Source organism: Mastigoproctus giganteus, chromosome 3 (genome assembly GCF_048544385.1).
Source record: "Mastigoproctus giganteus isolate SK-2022 chromosome 3, ASM4854438v1, whole genome shotgun sequence".
In the NCBI taxonomy this organism is placed as follows: Eukaryota; Metazoa; Arthropoda; class Arachnida; order Uropygi; family Thelyphonidae; genus Mastigoproctus; species Mastigoproctus giganteus.
This window is the reverse complement of record NC_143577.1, coordinates 188406766-188431663: the sequence shown is the minus strand read 5'-3', so window position 1 is coordinate 188431663 and position 24898 is coordinate 188406766. Positions and strand designations below refer to the sequence as shown.

General features: G+C 35.9%; 1 protein-coding gene across 1 annotated transcript; it reads right to left on the bottom strand.

Moving 5' to 3' along the window:
- Window positions 1-141: 141 nt before the first annotated feature.
- LOC150088483 (uncharacterized) lies at window positions 142-23462 on the bottom strand. The gene is made up of 15 exons (XM_090370180.1): window positions 22960-23462; window positions 22488-22615; window positions 21553-21659; window positions 20884-21173; window positions 19512-19627; window positions 16378-16633; window positions 15065-15446; window positions 10894-11174; window positions 8115-8242; window positions 7203-7309; window positions 6532-6818; window positions 5195-5314; window positions 3192-3443; window positions 987-1174; window positions 142-335 (listed from the first exon to the last, which is right to left on the bottom strand). Exons 1-15 carry the CDS (start codon window positions 23187-23189, stop codon window positions 157-159), a joined length of 3051 nt encoding a protein of 1016 aa, XP_090226306.1. The 5' UTR covers window positions 23190-23462; the 3' UTR covers window positions 142-156.
- Between the last annotated feature and the right edge of the window lie 1436 nt (window positions 23463-24898).

The window sequence follows — 24898 nt, the reverse complement described above, 5'->3', positions numbered from 1 at the left end:
CTGCTAATCAAATCTTGATAAAAACATCTTCACTATAAAAAAATCAACAAGCGTTTGTAATATTTTAATATAACTTACAATAATGGAATAATTTACATGATTATAAATAACAGCGCAGTAGGAAAAATTTTTTAAATTTGTGCTTTATTGCAGTCTTCATTTTCGTTTCATCAGGCATAGTTTCTGAGGTTTGGAACGAAAGCTTGGCAAAAAATGTCCTTCGAAATCAGCTTCTGCTCCCTCTGGTAACTTTACATCAAACTGTTGTAGAATTGTCACAAGGTACAGAAAAATTGACACACGGGCCATTTTTTCTCCTGGACAAGACCTTTTACCTAAAATTAAACACATATCTATATATTATTATAATTATATACAAACCGATGTCTTGCATTAAAATACTAGAAATAATAGTAGAATTGTCAAAATATACTTAGATAGTATTAACGACAAGAAAAATATTAGATTACATAACATTAAATGATATTTGGAACAAAATATTGCAAATGTAACAGAATGTGCGAATGTCACTGTTCTCATATTTGATTGGAAAATACCTGAGATCGAATCCCATCAATGACACGAGGCATTTTTCACAAAGTGACCCAGTTTGTCGTCTCAGCAGAGGATAATATGGTTTTTCCTCCCAAAACCTCGTGTTTTTTGTCCAGAAAACAGCAAATCGACCACAGAACACACGCAATTTACAGACATGTTATATAAGATGCGATATGTAGAGCAAATGTTTTTCTGGATAGCATATCATAACATTTTATCTGACCGTCAATTGTGTTACATGAGTGGTCTCAATGATGATATTAAAATTATCGTGCTATAAAACACAATTACAAGTGGGTAATATTTGAGCACTTTTGACTTCTGTTATCGGGATGACATGTTATTTGAAAGGTATACTTTGGCCATCTTTGATTTATATAGAGAATTGCTAGAGTCTGTGAATAGAACTACGTATATTGGAGCCTTACCCATTGAAAAAGGAATGAGGTACTCTGGTTTTGTCACGGTCTTCTCATCTGATGATAAAAATCTCTCTGGAATGAACTTGTCTGGATTATCCCAGTAATTGGGGTCATGATGCACAGCCCAGAAGTTAGCAATGACTATAGTTCCTTTAGGAATATCATAGCCTCCTATGGTAGTGTCTTCAGCTGCTCTATAAATAGGCAATAAATTCAACTAAATAAATTGATTGCCACTAAATAATTATAATCAAATAAATTCCTAAATATTAAATGATTACAATTAAATAAATTCATGAACACTGACTAATTATATTATTTATTTTTTTTATTTATTATTCAATTTATTGTTTATGCTTCACCCCTGAACAGCCTTCAGCTAGGAGGGTGCCTATATACATTTGTACATTATAACTTAGACAGCAAACATAGAAGTCGTACATAAATTATGCATATATAAACATTAGTTTCTATAAAATAATACAACAAATAACATTAATGAGAGCAAATAAAGCACATACAAATATATACAGTGACACAAGCAAAAGGTAGAGACATATAAACACATACGAATCCTAATATATGCATATACAACTAATACATATACATACAAACATAATAATTTAAAACAAATTAATTCTTCAGCAAAGTAGAGTTCATTGGAGATTCCATCCTGAAGGAGATGATCAGGAAACTTCTACAGTTGTATGTGGTGGTACATGTCCTGTATCTTCTCAGATCTGCATGCTTTCTCTTCACAGAACTTGTGGGGATCAATCTTCAGGGTGTTGTACGTTTGGAGGATGTTAGACGGAAAACATCTTCTAAGCATAGTTAAATTCTGTAATAAGCTTCTTAGGGGAATTCATGCGCTATTGCAAAGGACGCGGGAAAGCCTAGGGCCTACAACAAGATTATGGACATTTGGGGCGTCAAAGCGATCGGTGAGGAGTTGACAGATATTGCGCAGATTTCCTGCAATGAGCAAATGATTCAAAGAAGTGCAACCAAGGTTATCATACATGATATGATTGATCTCGAGATGGTGAAAGGGTGGCCATTAACACGATTCAACCACCTTAAAATCCAGTACTCGATACCCATGAATTTTTTGATGTTAGTGAGGGAAACAGAGGACCAGATCGTCGAATCATACATGGGAATCGGAACAAGACATGTTTGTATGTAGTGAGTGGCAAGTTTCTGGTTGTTTACTCCAGTAAGTTCCTGTCTTATCGCCCACATTGCTGACAGAGTTTTTGCATTAGTGTTGGCGAAGTGCTGTTGGAAGGTCAGGCCATCATCCCAGGTGAGCCCTAGATCAGTGTGATGAGAGACCTTTTGGACTCTAATACCATTGATGCAGATGTCTATGTTCATCTTCTTCTTCAGGTTGGTGAAAGACATTTGTGCTGACTTTATCGGATTTATGGATAGGCCAACATTCTCAAGATAACGGTCAAATTCTTCTATTAAGGCAGTGGCATGGGCGTTGATTGCATCAGATTTGTCACTCTGTTTCGACGAGATGAAGAGTTTTATATCATCTGCGTAAAAGCTGCAGTCGGGATGCGTAGAGAGAAAGGGGTCTAAAGCGGCGGCAAAAAATAGTGCAGAAAGGACGCCACCTTGGGGGCCATCTACTCCTCTATAGATGACGAGGTTCGATTGGAAGGTTTTATGTTCAACTCTCAAATACCTTTGTTTGAGAATGGAAACGATGACTTTTAGTAGAGCTCCCTGTATTCTGAAATGCCTTTCAGAACTGTTTTTCAGAATTATAATTGTTTATATACTCCGAATTAAAAAATTATACCTGTATTTCTTTATCTTATACATATTTTTCTAAAAACGTCATTTCTTCCTTGTGTTCATGAATAAAGAAGTGGTATAATGTCATACAGCAGTCCACCCAGAAGTATTAATAATGCACAGGTGGAAAAGACTGAGTTCGAATCCCGTCAACGACGCGAGGAATTTGTATGGATCTTTTTCATTAAGTAGCTGAGTCAGTAGATCTCAAGGGGAAGTTGTAAGTTCTAAATGTGTGATTCCAGTCCTCTTGTAAATGAAGCAATATATATTTATAGAAGAATAATTAAGTTTCTTATCACGTCTAGAGATTAATATTAATCAGCTATTCCTAGAACAAGTAACTAAAATTTTAACTGCTAAGTTCTGTTTAAAGACCTAGAAATATAAACTGCTTACGTTCTAAATATGTTCAATGGGGTGGGGTTCCGCCATCTGGACACTTCCATTAACGTGGCTTGTGTGTAAGGGAGTCGAAGTCGATCATCCCATGACGGCATCCGTTCCTTGCCCACGACTTCGTCTATTTCATTCTGGACACGTTTCTGAACCTGAGGATACGCTGCTATTGTCAGAAGACACCATACAAGTGCTGAAGCTGTTGTGTCACTTCCTGCACCAAATAATGCTCCAGTATTTCCCATTAGCATACTTTCTGTATAAGGTAATTTATTACTTTTAAATGCATTTCTTGGAATTTTGATTTATTCGTTTTTATTATTAATATCAATTTATTTTTTTGACAGAACTGAAATAATTTTATGGAATCAATTCTATAAAACTATGAGTTGGGCAAATATCGTGCATATCAAAAGACACTCGGCAGATTCTTGTTTGAAGTGGTGAGCAGTACAGAGGTCAATGGGAGCCGATCCAGGAGAAAATGGAAACCATAAAAAATGTGACAGCGGGACATAAGGCGGTTTACTTGAAACTGAGGAGACGCAGTACTTCGGTAATGGTTGGAGTAAGAGTAGGGGCGGAAATAAAGTGACCGACCCCGAAGGGCCTTTAGAATTAGCGCGGTTATTGCTATGATAGAGTGAAAGATCGTTAAGTAATGGACGCCGAAACACTTCACTTCAACTAAATCCTAGTACAGTACTACAAAGATGAAAGAGCCGGAACTCTGCTGATGGCCAGCATTTAGCATTTTGTATTGCTAATATGATTCAAACAGTGTAATAAACTTTATGTTGATAAAGAAAATGTCTCGTTATTCAAGAGAAATATACACCACTCTCTAGAAAACCACTGAAGCTTATCATGAAACGGGGAAATAACAAAATCCTCATTGCCCAGAATCTTCTGAGGAAAAGAAAATACTGCAGTCAGGTGGCTTTGTGGGCCTTGGAGAAGGTGAGAATTCCAGTTTAATTTGAAACTTAAAATAACAACTACCAGAGTGGTTCCAAGGTAAGTAGGGGGGTTAGAAAGTAATAAAGAATAAAATAGAAACATATTTATATAAGTAAATAAAAAAATTAAAAAAAAAGTTCCCACAACTTGCAACTTGAAGAACTTGTAGTTGCAGTGCTTTTCTTGATCCATCTTAATTTGATTGAAATGATCTATGGTTTTTCTTGGAAGAAACGACTCAGTTTATATAGGTTATTAAGCTAATACGGAACTCTCCTCCCTGTAATATTTTTGCGAGTAATTGATCTAAAATGTGTATATACTTCTTGTGGTATTGTGATTGGAAAGTAGGATAGCTATAGAGGTAGTAAAAGACTGGTAGGCCATCTCAATAGCAAGTATTCAATAGCGAGAAACGCTTTCAGGTTGCTAGGAAGGGCAGAAGCAATTTCATTTCTCATTGAAAATGATAGAAATACAAAGGGAACAACGTTTAAATCAGATGAATTGTGCTTGTCGAAACTGGCATGCGACCGTTTTCGATCTGGCTTATTTTATTAATAAATAAATTCCATCTGCAAATTGTCAGACAATGTTTTCGACTGTTAGGGGAAAATGTCTGACAAAACCAATACGAAGAAAGGAATGCCTGCAATTTCTTTGTGGGGGGGGGCACTCCTTTAGATATTTCACAAAAAAGGAACCCATGAAATTAAACCGAAACTTATTATTCTGCGCCTTATTCCTGATTCCTTCCGGTTCCATGCACACCCATATACTCTACCAGATAAAAGGTCAAGAGTACTGGAGACAATACTCTTTAACTTGGCGACAAGTCAAGAGTACTATCATCACTTCTTGGCAAGCTCTAATCAGTATGCTGAATATGACAATTTATTATTTTATTCAGCATACTAATTTGCCTCCTGCTAAATTGAATTATGCAAAAAATTCTCATGCACTAAAGCAGAAAGGAATTTCAAAAAATTATTATTTTTCAATAAATAATAATAAATATAAACTTTGTGTTCTTCGTTTGATACTTACCTGTAAAAGACGTATGTGGGTCATTTTCTCGTGCTTTCATTTCTGCTACATATCCGCTGATGTAGCTTCCAACGTTATTTGGATCGATGTTCTTTTTAATAGATTCAAGTTCTTTTCTGAAAATGAAAGAAGAAAACAACTTTTTTTTTCATGAAACATCTTCCCTCACCTAAAACCAGTAATATAGCGGGTGCAAAATTGGAAATTTATTGGTTTTAATGGCATGGATAAGGTAAGAAATGTGTTTAATATGGATTAATATGGATCAATTAGTCAGTCTCAAGGAACAGTTTCTTTCTCCAATGTTTTATATAGATTTTCATCCCGCTACTGAAATCAGGCATTAAATCACGCACACGTGCGCGCGCGCACACACACACACATTACACTGAACATGGTTTGATTTAATTACTCGTAATCTGAATGGTAGGTGGCAGGAATATAAACATACTGTATGAACTATAACCGCAAAAATATCTTTTGCATTTCTAATAGAACACTTTCAGACATCTAAGGAATATAATTTTTCTTCTAAAATACTTCAATTAAAGAAGTATTTCAGAAGAGAACAACTTAGTGGAGCTCAAGCAAAGCATTCGCATGTTCCAATAACAAAGACGGCCATCTTACGCTTGCTCTAATTCTGGACTCAAACTCACTCTAAAACCGTCCAGTTGTATTCAGTTCAGATGACTTTGGTGGCCGCTGTAATGTTCTGGTGCCATTCTCTTCAAACTACACTTTCACAGACTATAATTTGATACCAGGAACGTTGAGGGATAGTAAGTGTAAAGGGACGCTTCCAATAAATTAACACCATTTAGGGCACAAGTTGACCAGAACATCAACGTAGGACCCAACTTTCATGGTTACATACAATACGTCCAATGGATCTAAACTGCACTGGGAGAAATACATCCAGACCATAATCCTGAAGTTGAATTTTCAACAAAAATCTTTTGTCATCTCAACCTTCAATGCACACCCGAGTAGCCATTACTATGCCATTAAATAGGACTAAAATTCCTGTTTATGAAAATTGTTGTAATAATGCCTCCTCCTCCTTCTTCCAGTTTTACAGCTGAGACAACGCAACACAATTTCCACTGGTAATAAGCGTTCGCCATGGACTCACCATACCCAACTACATCCATTTGACTAGAAGAATATATATATATATATATATATATTGACTTTTTTCTCCGATTTCCATTGGCCCATACTCCAAATTCATGTACCGCGCATCAATCGAAGGAATCCATTTGTTTCATTATTAAAAACTTTCGGAAAGAATAAAAGAGAAATAGTATCAGAAGAAATTAAGGATACTTACTCTACAAATTTATTAAATTCCTTTAAAAGTTTTACAAGTGGCATAAATTGTACCATTCTTACTATTAAGGGTATTAACCATGGGAAATACGTGGCCACATCGATTGGATGAAAAGCTTCTTCAGTGTTAAAGAGATCGAGAAAGAACTTTTTTTCTTGTTCATTCATCTGCCTTCCAAAAATCATGGAGGTGATGTTGTTGATGGTACTGGAAGACACATCATTACTCAGATTTGTAGGCTTTCCATCATAGGAGTCAATTACTTTGATAAAGTTGCATATTTCATCCTGTAACACAAAATAAAGCTGTTGCTCCAGGTTTTAATAAAGATAAGAATACAATTTGAACTGGTAAAGCAAAATAAATTCGAAATTAATACAATAATTTTAAAGTAGAAGTAAATTAGATTAGAACTGAAACGGAAGATTTTCATAACACTTCCCTTTGATTTGTTTGTGTCTATACTGCATAACCCATTGAATAAGCTGGAAGTGCTACCACCTTTCGAGTAAAATCGAACGTTTGACAAGTCACTGTTTTTTTTAAATTTATCATTATTTTGTGGGACACTTAGGAACCTCAAATAACAGTGAACTTAAAAGTCCCAAGTTCCATAAATTCAGTTAAAACAAATTACAATAATTCTACACTGTGAAATCTTTTACAATTACCTTTATTCGTTCTTCCATTTGACCTTTGCCGAAACCCAAATCACGAAGTACGTGCAATGCAAACCTCCGTTGTTCCAGCCATGTCGGTCCACTCTCTGAAACAATACCTGTTAACAAAATTCACATTGTATGGAACAGAGAAGTACCTTAAACAAAATGCTTCAAATATATACACATAAAATCAAATAGTGTTCGTGATGATTAACGACCCAATTTTACAACAACATTTGGCAATGTTGCAAAAGTTCCTTCCTGAATAGTTCCATTGTTTTTCTGAATTTTGAAATGCACCACTCTCTATGTTGTTTCTTTGATTCTCATATTTTTTTCGAAGATTGTTGTATAGAGCTCAAGTCCCCATGGTCCTGGGCAGGAAGTGTAGAAGGTAGAGGGAATTCCTAGTTTATGAACATTCGTTTTACGAACTTGCAATCTTACGAACAATCATTAATTTTTTGATAGCGCATAGGATTTATGAAACGTCGCTACTCTACAGATCACCTAAACTGTTCTGCGAATTTGAAGTATTCCTATTACTCTTTGAAAGTAAAATGGGGAACAAGAAGAAATGTTTTCAGCTTTTACGTAAACTTTTAAACCATATAAAGTATATTTTTTCTTGAAATCAAGCATACCTGATTAAATTTGAAATTTCCTGTTAGATAAATGTAATTTCTGTTTAGAATATTTTAATTATTTATTGCCAGCGGAAACTATTTTTGATACTAATCTCCATAAAAAGTTAATACACAAGAAACAAACATCAAAAAACGAATCAAACTGAAATAAGAGACAACATATGGATTTCTGTTTATCCCACAGTCTAAATACGATGAATCCCCTCTGGCTGAAAATTGATATTCTCGTAAAATTCTTCTTAAAATTAAAAGGGAATAAAATGATTTTTCTTACTTTTGCTTTCTGGAAGAAGGTTTAGCACGGATACGCTTGGCCTGCCTAGAAAATTTGCGCTCATCAAAGCCTCTTTTGTACTTTCGAAGTCGTTGAGGAATACAACGTAACGTGTTCCAATGTACATGCTAGAAAACAAAAACAAAGTGAGATATCTACAATCATAATTTTAATTATAACGTAATTGAAGTTCGATTTGCAATTCATGAACCGACGACTTCAATACAATTGAAGTAAAATTCAAAGAACGTGATTCCTGTTTACGTTTATTATAAAAGAAAGTTACTCTGCAGAATTCTTTAACTATCTCATTTGTTTAAAATTTCATTAAAATATATTTTAACTATTTGGTATGCATATCTTTTCCATTTACCAGTCAGTCTGCCTTACTAATAAACTCATTAACAATCCGAACTTGGTTACTCAGCTATATACTGTAAGGACCCATCCTTACAAATATTATTAATAGTGGCTTTGTTAAGTATTGGAAATTATTTGTATTTTTAAACAGTCAGCCTTCAGCAAAAATACCGGGTTTTTAGAAAACAATAGACTGAAAATTGTAGTTCAGACACTCCCAGCCTTAATTATATCTCTTGTTCGGCCAAAAATCTTTAAGTAAGTCTTTGATTGAAACAGCAACGGGTGGGAAACGGTTTCGAACCCGCGGAACAATGCATTCACTGATCTGGAAAAAATTCATAGTGAAAGTATTCTGAGCGAAGGCAGAACCCCACCATTAATCAAACAATAGACCGCTACGAAACCCATTTGGGGAAAGAGGCAGCACACGATAGTGGAGGATATTCAAAAATGGGAGTAAGTACTTAAAAATTTCATGGGGGATTAAGGGCATGTGAGGTCACAAGAAGACCCGCAACTTCCGGCCATCCTAGAAGGATCGCGAAAATTCTGGATGTCGGAAGTTCAGGCAACAAAGGACAATAGGAATGAAATGAGCGAATGAGATAGGAGATGAGAGGGGCGAAGTAGCGAATGATTGGTTAGAAATGAGAGGTAGTGCAGATACAAAAGGGGATGTGAGGCGAGGAATAGGGGTTCCCGAAAGTTTTCCTGATAGGGTGTGTTCCCGAAAGTTTTCTGAGAGCAAAGGTTCCCGAGAGGTTGTTCCAGTGTTTGTTATGAGGATGGTCCCTAAAGAGGTGGTTCCTGAAGAGTAGGTTCTGATAAAGTTTAGGTCTGTCTGGTAGAGTTAAGAAAGTTTGGCAAAGTTTTAAGATGGAGTAGTCAGTTGTGAAAGGTTAGATAAGTTTTAAGAATAGGAGTGAACGGTTAAGTAGTTGTTTTATAAGGCTAGTGATGGAAGCGACAGTACAGCAGTATGCGGACAAGTGCGCCAAAAGGAGAAATAGAGCCTTGGGCAAATAAGTGAAGTCTAAGGAGAAATAAAGCCTAGTCCGTCATCAGAAGGCAGTGACATTGGCCAGTGTGCAGATAAAGAGAGCCGTGAAGGTAAAGTTGCAGACCGAAACCGAGTAGCAGTATCAAGGACCATATGATAAATTCCTAGAAGATGTAGATGATGCCCTATTCAGACGAGAACAGCAGCCCCAATAAAGAACGGAAAGCCCCAGCGGAGGGATCATGTCCATTATTAGCAGTAAGTGTCTGATTAGTATTCCCATGTATTTTAAAAAACTCTAGAGAGGATAACAAATACAGAAAGAGCAAATTGTAACAGATTTATATAAGAGACATGTACATAAAAATGAGTAATTATGATAAGGAAAGGGGTTTCATAGAGGTAGTAAAATACCCTGATTAACGGAAAGTAAGATAAGTTTTGGAGGGGAGTAATTAAGGGAGATTATATAGAGAATGTTATATAAATATATATGATGTCTAAAATGTGGTAGAATGACAAGTCAGAAGTAAAGTTGTTAGCATAAAACTTAGGCAATGATATGAATATTGATTTAAAGGATGAATGCGAATGTATTAAGGTAAAAATCTAAATAAGAGAGATTTATCATAAATATTGCTAACCGAGGAATAGCCTTGTATAAAGGAAGAGTGGAAGATAAGTCTGACCTATTAGAATATAAGGGTGATTTACTTAAAGAATATTTGTTTTAAGTAAATTATGGAAGTATTATTATCCATGTGATGTAGTGAAGGACAATGTAAAAGAGTATAGCTTAACCTAGCCAAACATTTTATATTTGGACGGTGAAGATAATATTATCAACTGTTATATGTACTTAATTATTCACCAATTTATTTCATGTAAATTATCTTAATAAACAAATTGTATATAATGCATATGAGTTGTGTCAGTCATTTTGAGCACAGAGCCTAGAGTCCGGGTGAGGAATATAACCACTGGAAACCCCCCCCCCCGAAATCTAGAATCTTCTGAGAGATTAACACTTGACTTGTTAATGTGGAAGGAGGAGAATTAGGGGGAAAATAAATATAATACAAAAATAACAAAGAGGGAAAAATAAATAACATTTACATCCCCCCCACAATACAACTGATAGGTTCCAATTTGTCCTCATTGGGCAGGCGAATGGTAAACAGTAGTATGACCACACATGTTTGAATTGATCTTGGTTCACGTTACTGTTAAACACAATATGGCCGATCCGGTTTAAAAACAGAAAATGTGTTTTTTATACACTGAAAGACCATATGGTTTTTGATTCGCGTTCATCTTTAGCTGCAAACAAGCAAAACGTTATAATTCTTTCAATTTTATTACTTACTAACGAACTTAAACAGAATTAATTAGCTCAAAATATTCATAACTGCTTACCCAAACACCTTTCCATATTTTTCAGCAAGTTTAGTCAACTGGACGTGCACTGTGTTTCTTTCAAAAAATGGAAAATATCCCACTATAGGTAGGGTGACAGGACCAGGTGGAAGCCTCCATCCAATCTTCAGACGATTAAAGAAATAATACGAAAAGAAAACTATCACAGATACACTTATTGCTGAAATCGTAAAGTACTTTTCAATAATACTTGCCAGCTGTGACTCCATATGATCAGAGGTTACTGTAGGGAAACAGTCGCTAACGGATATACACGGACATTTGTTTTTTCAGAAGGAAACCCCTTCGGATTACAACAGAAACCTACACTGATTACCTTGTAAACGATAGCCACATGTTATCATTTGCTCAGTAAGCGTATGAGTCAAGCTCTGAGGTTAAATATATCTTCAAACGCAGATACTTGTAAAACATAAATTGTCCAACATATCAGGACGATGATTTGGTAGTTGTGCTTAACTAATACAACTTTACCAACACGCAGGTACGCAAAACTTTGCTTCTCTTCGCCACCGCCCCAGAAAAGCGAAGCCAGTTACGACATCGTTATGAAGCTCCGCCAGAGTGTCTCCCATCGCTCATGGCGTCACAGCAATCAAGCTCAAGGACAACTAGTCACTGTGCCAATGTTTACATACTTGACGTCGTGTACTGTATTTGTACTCCAATGATCAGGCTTTTATGTTTCTAATGGAGCAGCGAAATATGTTTTAATCCATTAAATAATTTTATAGGTCAGATCGCATGAGCAATCCTTTTCTCAAGAAGTAATCCTTACTAAGAAACGAATATTACTGATAATTTATTGGCAAAACTTTAATATACGTGTTGAATTGATTTCATCAATTCAACACGTAACTTCTCAATACGTTATCTTAAAAGGTATTGATAAAGCAGTAAGTTAAAGACAGTTTTACTGTATAACGTTCAATATACAGTAGTGTATACAACTGCATTTAAAAAACAGAGTCAGATTTTTTACTGATATTGCTGTACGCGTATACTGGAAGAAACTTCTACAAAGAAAATCATGGGCATCAGTGAAAAATCAGGAGTATATTGCTTTGCTTCGTTTCTCCACTGCTCCGTGAAACTCCGGATAACTAGCTTCGCTTTGCCGGAAAATCAAGGGACACATTAAAAGGGTATACATTAGAAGTGAAAATTATGTGAATGGAGAAGACTACGTCATGAAACGGAGCATTCTGGTTCAAACTGCTTTGTGAAGAACAGAGGCCACAGTTTCAACAGTTGAAGGAAACAACTGCAAGTGAGAAAGATGCATAAATATCATTATATTATCGCATTCCATGGTATCACTCCACCACTGACATTTCCAGGGTGAATGGAGAATATCGGTTCACGTTCTACCCAACAAATGGTCGACGAGTGTATCGACATTCACAGTATGACATACACCCATCATTTCTGATCCTCTCAGTCAAGGTACTTATAGACAACGTGAACGGGTATGGAGAGAATTTTCATGACATGGAGTAGATCCTCTCATTGCATCCCATCTTGCGAATATGAAATGCCCTGGGATGGTAATGCCACCATTCATCGAGGTGGAATTGTGTTCAGTTAGTATGAATAACAAGAAACATTATTTCTATAATGCTTCTGCCGTCCCCAGAAGTTGTAATCACCACGCACAGAGAGCACCACCAAATATTACGTGTGGTCATAAACAAACAAACGTACAATGAATAAAATTGTGATTGAATCTCCTTCGCCCACAGAAAATCAAAGAATGAACCGAGATAAGCCACAGCTGGGGACATTCTCTACATGCTAAGTTGTAATTGTGAACTGGTCGTTGTGCAACCTTTAGAAACCACGATGATTTCTCAAAATACGAAAGAGAGAAGAACTGTTGGAAAAATCAGATTTATCACTTCTCAGATGGATAAATACACAATATGCTTGTAAATAAACATAATGCAGATATCAAATGAAACAGCAATAGCATAGAAATTAAATGAAATACATTGATAAATAGGTCGCACAGAGTGGCCAAATTATTAGACCAAACGTGTAATTTTGACAAAAACTTGTATTTTAGGACTAGACCTAGAACTTCGAGGCGACATTTAGCAGCAACAGGTTTGAAATCGAATAGACTATGTCAGAAAGCGAAGATCACGCCTAGCATGACAGAAAAAAAAAGTTGAAGTGAGCAAATGTTTTGAATTCATGGTCAATTATGAGTGAAGAAAGGTATCTAAAATTTAGCATACTAACATTATAACATAATATTATTTAATTCTGTCTATGGCTATGAAAGAATTATCGTATTGCACGATAAAATGCAATATTTTTCCTTTATTTTTCAAGTATTATAATGTCACATTTGCTTAACGTACTGCTTGTTTTTTACTTTAGGTATGTTTTAGCAATGAAGCTATTTTTTTTTTTTTTATCTCCGAGGAACAAGTCAGTATGTGCGCAGAAGGCAAAATTAAGAGTTTTATGCAGATTGCATCAAGCAAACAGTGAATCAACCAACTTCAAGTATGGCCAGAGACGTCCCATTGTCCGGGACGTCTATATATTGTAGAATGCTCGATGAAGCAAGACCAATACATCAAGGTTTTACAAAAGAACGTTTTAACTTCCAATTAAAGAGCGGTTCTCAGATGGGCAATATATTTTCGAAGATGATGCAGCACCCTGTGGCAAAGAAACTAACTGAAGTACTACAAAAATTAAACCTGAAAACTTCACCTTGGCCTGGAAACAGCTCGCGACATGAATCCAAGTAGAGAATTTCTGGACTATTGTGAAGTGAGAAATTAAAAACACGATTACAGTAATGATAATAAAAGATTACTGCACAAATGGTAATAAACTTGTAATTAAGCAGCTAATAAAATCTTTATTAAAGCATCTCCACTCTGTATTACTCATTCTATTCCTATTATTAAATTTCACAATAACAATTGCTTCTTATCACTACGCTATGATTTTTGCTATTGAAACCCAATTGAAATATTGTCTCAATATGTGGGCTTACAGTTATTCATTATATTAATTGGGTACAGTATATTTCTTGAGCAAATTAAATTATTTTCTCTATTTATTCTGTCATATTCAAAAGAACTTGTAAACTCTCTCCTAAACCAATCCCAACACATGTCTCAACTAGTTAACGTCCATTCCTCTTTAACTTCCAAACTCACCGAATTTTCCTCTTCCTCATTTACCCCTTCTGAACAACCTCCTACCTTCTCATGTATTTCGTGAAAATTATAATCTGTAAAAATTCAACTCTAATGTCAACAAACAGTTTTCTCAACATTTTATTGGAGACTAAGTTAAAATAACATTTTCTGTTTTAGGTTAACATAAAAAAATTAACAGTCGCTTGTATTCCCTTAATACAACTTACAATTATGGAACAGTTTACATGATTATAAATAACATCACAGTATGAAAAAATAAATTTATTTCATTTCTTTTCATTTTCTTTTCATCAGGCATAATTTCTGAGGGTTGGAACGAAAGATTGGGGAAAAATATCCTCCGAAATCAGCTTCTGCTCCCTCTGGTAACTTTACATCAAACTGTTGTAGAATTGTCACAAAATACAGAAAAATAGACAAACGGGCCATTTTTTCTCCTGGACAAGACCTTTTACCTAAAATTAAACACATATCCATAAATTATTATTATTATACATAAACAGATTCCTTATCTTAAAATACTATTAGAATTTTCAAGATATACATAGAAAGTATTAAAGACAAGAAAAATATTAAATTAAATAATGTTAAATTATATTTGGAACAAAATGAGTGAGGTGAATTTACGAAGTTCATTGTTATAATATTTGATGAAAAAAGACGCAATTCGATTCGAGTCAATGATGCCAGGAATTTTTATGGGTCTTTTTTACAAAGTTGCTGAGTTTGTAGTCTTAGGAGAGGGCAGTGTGGTTTTCACTTCCCAGAACCCGTTTTTTGTCCAGCAAACCGCACATCGAGCGCAGAACGCAAACGCAATTTAAATATATGTTATATTAGGCGCAATATTATATCCTTTTTGTGCATTTCCTTACCCATTTTCTATTTTTTATATTAAACTTCTCACTTAACAACAGTCGAGCATATTTTTTTTCGGGATAGCAAGTCATAACATTTTATCTGACTTTCCCTTGTGGTCTCAATGATGATATAAAATTTTCGTGCTGGAAAACACAATTACAAGTGGGTAATAGTTGAGCACTTTGGACTTCTTTTATCTGGAGAGACATGTCATTTGAAAGATTCACTTTGGCCATCGTTGGGGTATATAGACAATTGTTAGCGTCTGTAAATAGAACTAGGTATATTTGAGCCTTACCCATTGAAAAAGGAATGAGATATTCTGGTTTTGTCACCGTCTTCTTATCTGATGATAAAAATCTCTCTGGAATGAACTCGTCTGGATTATCCCAGTAATCGGGGTCATGATGCACAGCCCAGAAGTTGGCAATGACTATAGTTCCTTTAGGAATGCCATAGTTTCCTATTGTAGTGTCTTCAACTGCTCTATAAATAGGCAATAAATTCAATTAAATAAATTCATAAACAGTGCATAATTAGAATAAAACAAATTCATAAACACTAAATAAATATAATTGTTCTGAGTTAAAAAATGGTATCTATATTTCTTTATCTTATACATATTTTCCCAAAAACATCATATTTCTTCTTTGTGTTAATGAATAAATAAATGGTGTAGTGTCATACAGCAGCCCACCCAGAAGTATCAAGAAGCACAAGCGAGAAAGATTGAATTCGAATTTCGTCAATGACACGAGGAATTTTAATGTTTTTTTTTCACTACATGGCTGAGTCATTAGATCTCAGGCGAAAGTAGCATGGTTTTTCCTCCATGGAATTCGGTGTTTGTTCAAGCAAACAGAAAATCGACAACTGAACACACTCACCTTACAGACATTATATGCCTACGTTGCTGATGCGCCTTTCTGGAGGAAACTGAATTGAAGGAAAAAAAGACCATAGTTGAAAATAAATATGTAAAATGACAATTAACGGATGCCTTTGCTTCTAAAATAGTATTCATAATTTTCAGTAAACAAGAAAGATACCAGATATGAAAGTATCGTCGAATATGCGCTGCAGAAAATTAAAAATGTACGATGTAAAATAAACTTGAAAGTTTTGGTAACTTTCAAGTTTATTTTACAACTTCCACCTTCACGGAAGGTGGAAGTTGTAAAATGGTAGTTGGTCGTCGTAATGGTAGGAAACTTATAACTTTCGTGAAGGTGGACGTTGCAAGTTCTAAATGTGTGACTCCAGTCCTCTTGTACCATGAAACAATATAAGTTATAGACGAATAATTATGTTTCTTATCACGTCTAGAAATTAATATCAATCAGCTATTCCTAGAACAAGTAACTAAAATTTTAACTGCTAAGTTCTGTTTAAAGACCTAGAAATATAAACTGCTTACGTTCTAAATATGTTCAATGGGGTGGGGTTCCGCCATCTGGACACTTCCGTTAATGTGGCTTGTGTGTAAGGCAGTCGAAGTCGGTCATCCCATGATGGCATCCATTCCTTACCCACGACTTCGTCTATTTCATTCTGGACACGTTTCTGAACCTGAGGATACGCTGCTATTGTCAGAAGACACCATACAAGTGCTGAAGCTGTTGTGTCACTTCCTGCACCAAATAATGCTCCAGTATTTCCCATTAGCATACTTTCTGTATAAAGTAATTTATTATTTTTAAATACATTTCATGGACATAGATTTATTCATTTTCATTAATAATATCAATCTCGTTTTTGTAGATATCCCTGGGACAGCCATTGGCGAAAAGGGTGTGTGGTACATGCTTAGGTGTGAAGCGGGTCCCCATGAGCATTAGGGTATATATTCCATGGGGCGTTCGCCCTGAAAGGTTACATATAAAATGCTTTACTATTACATTCGAAAAAAATTAAAATAACATTTACATATTTATCTATCTTGGAAAGAACTAAACTGAATTTTTAAAATTTAAATTTCGAAGGTGGCCATAATTAAAGTACTGTATCCCTATTCAGAGCTCTCTGTAGCTGTAAGTAATAAGCGGAATGCCACAAAAATTAGTAAGTAAACTATTCAAGGCATGGGTAGAAGGATTCCGTGAAAAAAGAAAAATTAGTTGAAAAATCTGCCGATATGGGATAATATGGCGCTGTACAAGAGGAAATACATGACAAAGTACCAACAAATAAGACAAACTTAATGAAATTACAAATTTTTATTTGAGCTCTTTGCAAAAAAAGCAGAAAGAAACGGAACTAAACTGCCAGAGAAAATGGTTTCACAGCTACAAACTTGTTCATAGTTCACCCCAAATGATCGATGATGTCGCTAATGGTGGAGTTGGTTTTCGATGTGATTACCATTGTTCTGGACCAGAAATTGCATTCGATGTACAGTGTGCTCGACTGTAGAATGCAACATCTCAGGATGATGTTCCGCATATGCTGATTTACATTGTCCTTTAAGACAGCCAGGTTAGGGACACTTCCTCGATAAATATTGGCCTTGCGATTACCCCACAGCCAAAAATCACACGATGTAAGGTCAGGCGAACGTGGTGGCCATGCATGGGAAACAAACGACTAATGACTCTTTCTGCAGTAAAGTGATGCCGGAGAAGCTGCTGTACTGGTCGTGCGATATGAGGAGGAGCCCCATCTTGCATAAAAAACGCCTCATCCAGGCATCCTCTTTGCTGCAGTTGAGGAATAATAAAACTGCTCAGCATGCGATGATATCTTTGTGCTGTAACGGAACAGGTGGCTGCTCCTGCTGGGTGCAATCCCTCGAAAAGGTATGGCCCCTAGGAGGAAATCTGAAGTCACATCACACCAGAAGGTGTTTTTCGGCGAGTGCAATGGGATTTGCTGAATAGCGTGCGGTGCTTCTGGAGCCCATATTCGGCAGTTTTTAGTGTTAACAGTCCCATCGAGATAAAAATGGGCCTGATCTCCCCAAAGAATGTTCCATGGCCAGGCATCGTCCACTTCCATTCTGGCCAGAAACGTTAGAGCAGATGCCATTCGTTTTTCAGGATCATCTCTTTGCAGCTGCTGATGGCGACTGATCTTGTTTGGATAATAGTGGATTAGTTTCCGAAGAATTTTTCACACAGCAGAAAAATGGGACATTCAATTGCCTCGCTTCTCCCCATGCGCTGCTACTAGTTGCAGCAGGTGTATCCATGGGTCGATCGACGATAGCCGTTGCAACGTCCTCTGCTGCTGCCTGAGGCGAAACAGTCTTCCTTCCTCTTCCAGGCTTAACAACAAAAGACCCAGTTCCTTAAACTTTGTTAATCATCCTTATAACTGCCGCAGCTGATAAAGGACCTTGAGGTGAGTTCTTACAGAGTCTAAATTCACGCAGAGCGGCCGCTACATTGATCCATTAACGTAGAACTTCGCAGTTAAAGCGCGATCAAGCAAAGTGAGGCACATTGTCAACAGTAAACTTACAGACGGCATTAGCATAGGCACATGATGCAAGAAAGCAAGCTCATATTGTAGCTGCCAAAAAAAAAAAAAAAAAAAAAAAAAAAAATACCCTTATTTCACCCACTCGCTCCAAACGTTTGTTTAGTTCTGCCTTGAATCTATTTAAGCTATCAACTTCTACAACGACAGATGGAAGTTTATATATGCTTGCGATGTTCGCATTGTGCCTTTGTAGCTCTCTGCTGCTGGGAAAATTAAATTTAACTCAGATTTAAGCAAATTTTCTGCTCTCTTATATGTCATATTTTTTAGTTTGGATTTAAAACTTTAGTGCAATTCAGTTTCTTTTCAGTGCAGACCCTGTACTTCTTGTGGATATTGTCTGTCCCGGGGGAAGAAATCAAGGTTGGAATGTAGGATGGTTATAGAAGTAGTAAAAGGCTGGTGTGCCTTCTCAAGAACCCGTATTCGATACCAAGAAATGGTTGCTAGGAAGGGCAGAGGAAATTTCATTTCTTATTAAATACTTAAGTATGTAGATGACAATAGAAATACGAGGAGAACAAAGTTCATTACTTCAAATCAGATAAAGTATGCTTATCAAAGGTTGTATCGAAAATTGTATGCGACAGTTTTCTATATGGCTTGTTTTATTCTTTTTTCCTTTCTTTTATAAATTCCATCCATAAATTGTCACACAATATTTTCGGGGGCATTCCTCTAGATGTTCCCAAGAAAGAAACCCATGGAATTAAGCTAAAACGTATTATTATGCGCCTTATTCCTAGCTCCTTTCTCTTTCATACAAACCTGTATGTCTATACCGGGTAAAAGGTCAAGAGTAATGCGACAATCGTCTTAAACTGGTGACAAGTCAAGAATATTTTCGCTAAGTCAAGAGTACTGTCATCACTTTTTTACCAAGCTCTATAAATTATTACATGTATATTCAGCATACTAATTTGCCTCATGCTAAATTGAATTACGCCAAAAATTATTATGCACAAAAATATTCCCATGCAATGAATAAATAAGCAGAAAGGAATATCCAAAAAGTTTAATTTTTGAATAAATAATGATAAATACAAATTGTGTTCTTATTTAGATACTTACCTGTAAAGGACGTATGTGGGTCATTTTCTCGTGCTTTCATTTCGACTACATATCCGCCGATGTAACTTCCAACACTATTTGGATCGATGTTCTTTTTAACAGATTCAATTTCTTTTCTGAAAACGACAGGAGATAACGTCTTAAAATGTTCTCATGAGACATCTTCCTTCAAGTAAAACAGGAGTATAGCGCGAGAATCATTGGAAATGTAAAGGTTCTAATGACATCAATAAGATATGAAATGCATTGAGAATGTGCTTAAATAAAGATGAATTAGTCAGTCGCAAGGAAGATGTACAGTTCCTTCTTCACTGTTTTATCTGGGTTTTTCATCCCGCCACTAAAAACCGGCCTTACAGAACACGCACACATTCTACAATGAACATGGTTTGAGTTACCAATCCATTAGTGAAAAAGCCGAAAAACAAATTATCTGAATGGTAGGAGGTAGGAATACAAACATATCAACTGTAATTGCGAAAAGATCTTTTGCTTTTCTAATGGAAAACTTTCAAACAGCTAAGGATATATATTTTTTTTTTTTTTTTTGAAATACTTCAGTTAAAGAAGTAATTCAGAAAAGAATTAGCGGAGCTCAATCAAAGCATTCACATGTTCCAATAAAAAAAGACAGCCATCTTACGCTTGCCCTAATCCTGTGTTTCACTGCACCCCAAAGACGTCCAGTTTTATTCAGTTCAGGGAACTTTGGTGGCTGCTATAATGTTCCGGTACCATTCTCTTCAAACTATGCTTTCACTGTCCATAATTTGTGACCCGAAGCGTGAGAGATGGGAAGGTATAATAGGCCGCTTCCATAAAATTACCATAATGTAGGGCATAGAGTTGACCAGGGCATCAATGTAGTACACAACTTTCATGGTTCCATGCAGTACTTTCAATGGATCTAAACTATATTAGGAGAAATACATTCAGACCATAATAATGAAGTTCAATGTCAACAAGAATCTAGTGTCCTGTCAACCTTTAATCCATACCCAAGTACTAATTACTATGGGATCAAATAGAACTCAATGTCCTATTTATGATAACTGTAAATGCAATGCCTCCTCCTCCGCCTTCTCCTTCCAGGTTCACAGTTGCGGCTACACACTTCAATTTCATATTTCCATTGGTAATAAGCGTTCTCCAATGGATGTATTTGGATAAGGGCTCTCTATACCCAAACACATCCATTTGACTGGAAGAGTATAGCTTGGCTTTACACTCCGATTTCCATTGGCAGACAGTCCTGATTAATGTACAGCACACAATTTCAATCGAAGGAATCCATTTGTTTTCATTATTAAATTTTTTAGAACATTCAGAATAAAATAGAAATAATCCGATAAGAAATTTTAAACATACTTACTCGAGAAATTTATTGAATTCCTTTAAAATTTTCACAAGTGGTATAAATTGTACCACTCTTACTATTAAAGGTACTAACCACGGGAAATACGTGGCCACATCGAATGGAGGAAACGCTTCATCTCCAGTGGCAGAGAGATCAAGAAGGAACTTTTTTTCATGTCCGTTCAGCTGTCTTCCAAAAATCATGGAGGTGATGTTGTTGGTTGTACTGGAAAACACATCAGAACTCAGATTTGTAGGCTTTCCATCGTAGGCAGAAATTACTTTGATAAAGTTGCATATTTCATCCTGTAACACAAAATAAAGCTATTGCTCCAGGTTTTAATAAAGATAAGAATAACATATGAACTGATAAAGCACAATAAATTCGAAATTAATTTATGCGATAAGTTTAAAATACAAACAAATCAGATTAGAACAGAAACAATAAGTTTTCATAACGTCTCCTCTTGATTTGCTTATGGCTATACTGCATAGCCCATTGGACAAGTTGCAAGGGCTGTCACCTTTCGAAAGATTCGATTATTTGACAAGTCACTTTTTTTTTAATTATTATTTTGTCGGATACTAGGTACATCGAATAACAGTGAATTTTGGGCTTCTAAATCATAGAAATTCAGTTAAATACATTGCAGTAATTCTACATTGTGAACTCTTTTACAATTACCTTTATTCGTTCTTCCATTTGACCTTTGCCAAACCCCAAATCACGAAGTACGTGTAATGCAAACCTTCGTTGTTCCACCCACTTGGGTCCACTCTCAGAAGCAACACCTGTTAACAAAATTCACATTGTATGGAACGTCGAAGTACCTTAACAAAATGCTTCAAATATATTTGCATAATCTGAAATAGTATTCGTAACAAACTAACGACCCAATTTTACAATAAAATTCAGCAGTGTTGCAATATTTCCTTCCTGAATGGTTTCGATTGTTTGTCTGAATTGTGAAATGGATCTCTCTCTCTCTCTCTCGTTTCTTTGATTTCAATATTTTTTCAAAGGTTGTTGTATACAGCTCAAATCCCATGGTCCTAATAAAGTGGTCCGGAAGTGTAGTAGAAGGTAGAGTGAATTCCCAGTTACGAACATTCGATTTACGAACTTGCAAACAAACATTAATTTTTTTCATTTTGATTTATGAAATGTCTCTACTCTACAGATCACCTAAACTATTCTGAGAATTCGAAGTACTCCTGTTACCCTTTGAAAGTAAAATGGGGAAGAGGAAGTAATGTTTTAAGGAAACTTTTAAACCATTTAAAGTATATATTTCTTAAAATCAGGCACACCTGATTAAATTTGAAATTTCCTGTTAGATAAATGTAATTTCTGTTTAGAATATTTTAATTATTGCCAGCGAAAACTGTTCTTTAAACTAATCTCCATAAAAAGTTAATAAACAAGAAATGTATCAAACTGAAATAGAGACAACGTATGAATTTCTGTTTATCCCACAGTCTAAAGTATTGCATCATTATACCACGGGCGCATGAAGTAACTTTTGTGTATACATATCCAATGAATCCCCTCTGGCCAAAAATTGAACTTCCCATAAAATCCTTCTTTAAATTAAAAGCGAATAAAATTATTGTTCTTACTTTTGCTTTCTGGAAGAAGGTTTAGCAAGGATACGCTTGGCCTGCCGAGAAAACTTGCACTCATCAAAGCCTCTTTTGTACTTTCAAAGTCGTTGAGAAATACAACGTAACGTGTTCCAATGTACATGCTAGAAAATAAAAACAAAGGGAGATATCTACAATCATAATTTTAATTATAACGCAATTGAAGTTAAATTTATAAGTCATGAACCAACTCAATACAGAAGTAAAATTCAAAGAACGTGATTCCTGATTACGTTCATATGTTCATGTGACTGTTAAACACAATATGGCTGATCCAGTGAATAAACAGAAAATTTAGTTTTTGTTTATACACGGGAAGCCCATATAGTTTTTGATTTGCGTTCATAATTAACCACAAACAAGCAAAACGTTATAATTCTTTCAATTTTGTTACTTACTAACGAACTTAAACAGAATTAATTGGCCCAAAATATTCATAACTGCTTACCCAAAGACCTTTCCATATTTTTTAGCAAGTTTAGTCAACTGTAAGTGCACTGTGTTTCTTTCAAGAAATGGAAAATATCCCACTATAGGTAGGGTGACAGGACCAGGTGGAAGCCTCCATCCAATCTTCAGACGATTAAATAAGTAATACGAAAAGAAAGCTATCACAGATACGCTTATTGCTGAAATCGTAAAGTACTTTTCAATAATACTTGCCAACTGTGACTCCATATGATCGGAGGTTACTGTAAATAAGCAGTCGCTAAAGGCAACAGAAGGGCATTTGTTTTGTCAGAAGGAAACACCTTCGGATTACAACAGAATCCCGTACACTGATTACCTTGTAAACGATAGTCACCTGTTATCATTTGTTCAGTAAGTGGTCGGCTGAGTAAAACTCTGAGGTTAAGCAGATCTCCAAACGCAGGTACCTGTAAAACGTAATGTATCCGGCATAACAGAACAATGATTTGGTATTTCTGCACGTAATGAATACACTATTACCAACAGCTACATGCGCCAATCTTTGCTTCGCTTCGCCACCGCTCCAGCAAAGCGAGGCTAGCCCTGCTAGAGAAATAGACTGTCTCCCATCGCCAGTGGCGTCACTGTAATCATCCTCAAGGACAGGTAGTCGCGTGCCAATGTTTAAATGCGTGACATCGTGTATTTGTCCCCAGTATTCAGGCAGTGGCTTTTATGTTTCTAATGGTATCCACTCATATATTATTTGAGGCCGTCTCTCTTCATTCATGCGCAGTATTTGTCCGAACCATCTGAACTTCCTATTTTCTATTCGTTCTATAAAATCTTCATCTGCCTGCATACGTCTTCTTATTTCCTCGTTTGCTGTTCACTCTAGACTAGAAACCTTGGCACTTCGACGTGGGTAGACCATCTCTAGGGCCCTAAGCTTCTTTTTGTCACCCTATTTCCGTAGAAAAGTATCGAATCCGCTAACGCCTGTCCGATATGTTTTTTTTTAAGTTCTACGGGAGATGTTTTTGTTCCATCATATCGAGTTGAGGCACTAAGAATCTTCCTACTTTGATGAATTCGTGTGTAAACTCCCTCTCTTCCCAATCCTTCCTTAGTTAATCTACATCTTTAATATTTGAAAAGGTTAACAGGTTTTCGATGTATATAGACTGTAACTTTCAATTCATCAGGATGTTCCGCTGTGCTTTGGTAGTCTGTCTTTGTAAAATTGATATTGAGGCACCATCGGTCATATGTAAGATACAATTTTCTCATCATGTATTCCAAATCATAAGCTTCTTGTGCAATGATAACCTGATCATCGTAAAAATTTAGACTCCAAAGATGACTGTCATTAATTGGTACTCCCATTCCATAACAGCCTCTTTGTTGGATAGATTGGGTTAGATAAAATAATCCAAACTTTAATATATGCCACGTTGTTATCGAACAATTCCCTAATCAGTTGATTAGGGAATTGTACGTGTTGGTGGAAGTGGAGCTTGGGATACAGAACTGTTCCTAGATCTACGTGGATGAAGACGCTAGAGATCAGAGTATTTTCAATCATGGGATTGACATGGACGCCACATATTGACTGAGGTAAGTCGATTCATTCGAACTGACTGAGGTATTCAGAGCCTGAGTGATTTGCTAAAGTTCTATACTGAGGCTAATCAGTATAAACAGACTGATGTCATCCGCATAACTGTTCAATTCGATAGAGTTCTGCATAAGGGGATAATTATGGCAGTAAATAACACTACGTTTTCCTGGAAAATACTGTTCTCATAAGCGCGCTTCCTTTACTTTGTTGCCCTCTTTGGAATTGATATCAAGAAGCTTAGAATATCACCTGAATAGTGTGCTGTTCAAGCAGAATCAACAGGACAAATACTAGTGTGGTTCAAAACACTGCTGAAATATCAAGATAAATAATTTCCATCTCCTCCTTGCGTTCG

Coding starts and splice junctions, on each gene's coding strand:
- LOC150088483 (XM_090370180.1), bottom strand. CDS start 23,189: ATGGAGTCACAGTTGGCAAGTATTATTGAAAAGTACTTTACGATTTCA. Junction 3,444..5,194: donor CATACGTCTTTTACAGGTAA/GTATCAAACGAA, acceptor TTATACAGAAAG/TATGCTAATGGGAAATACTG. Junction 1,175..3,191: donor CCATTGAACATATTTAGAAC/GTAAGCAGTTTA, acceptor GCCTATTTATAG/AGCAGCTGAAGACACTACCA.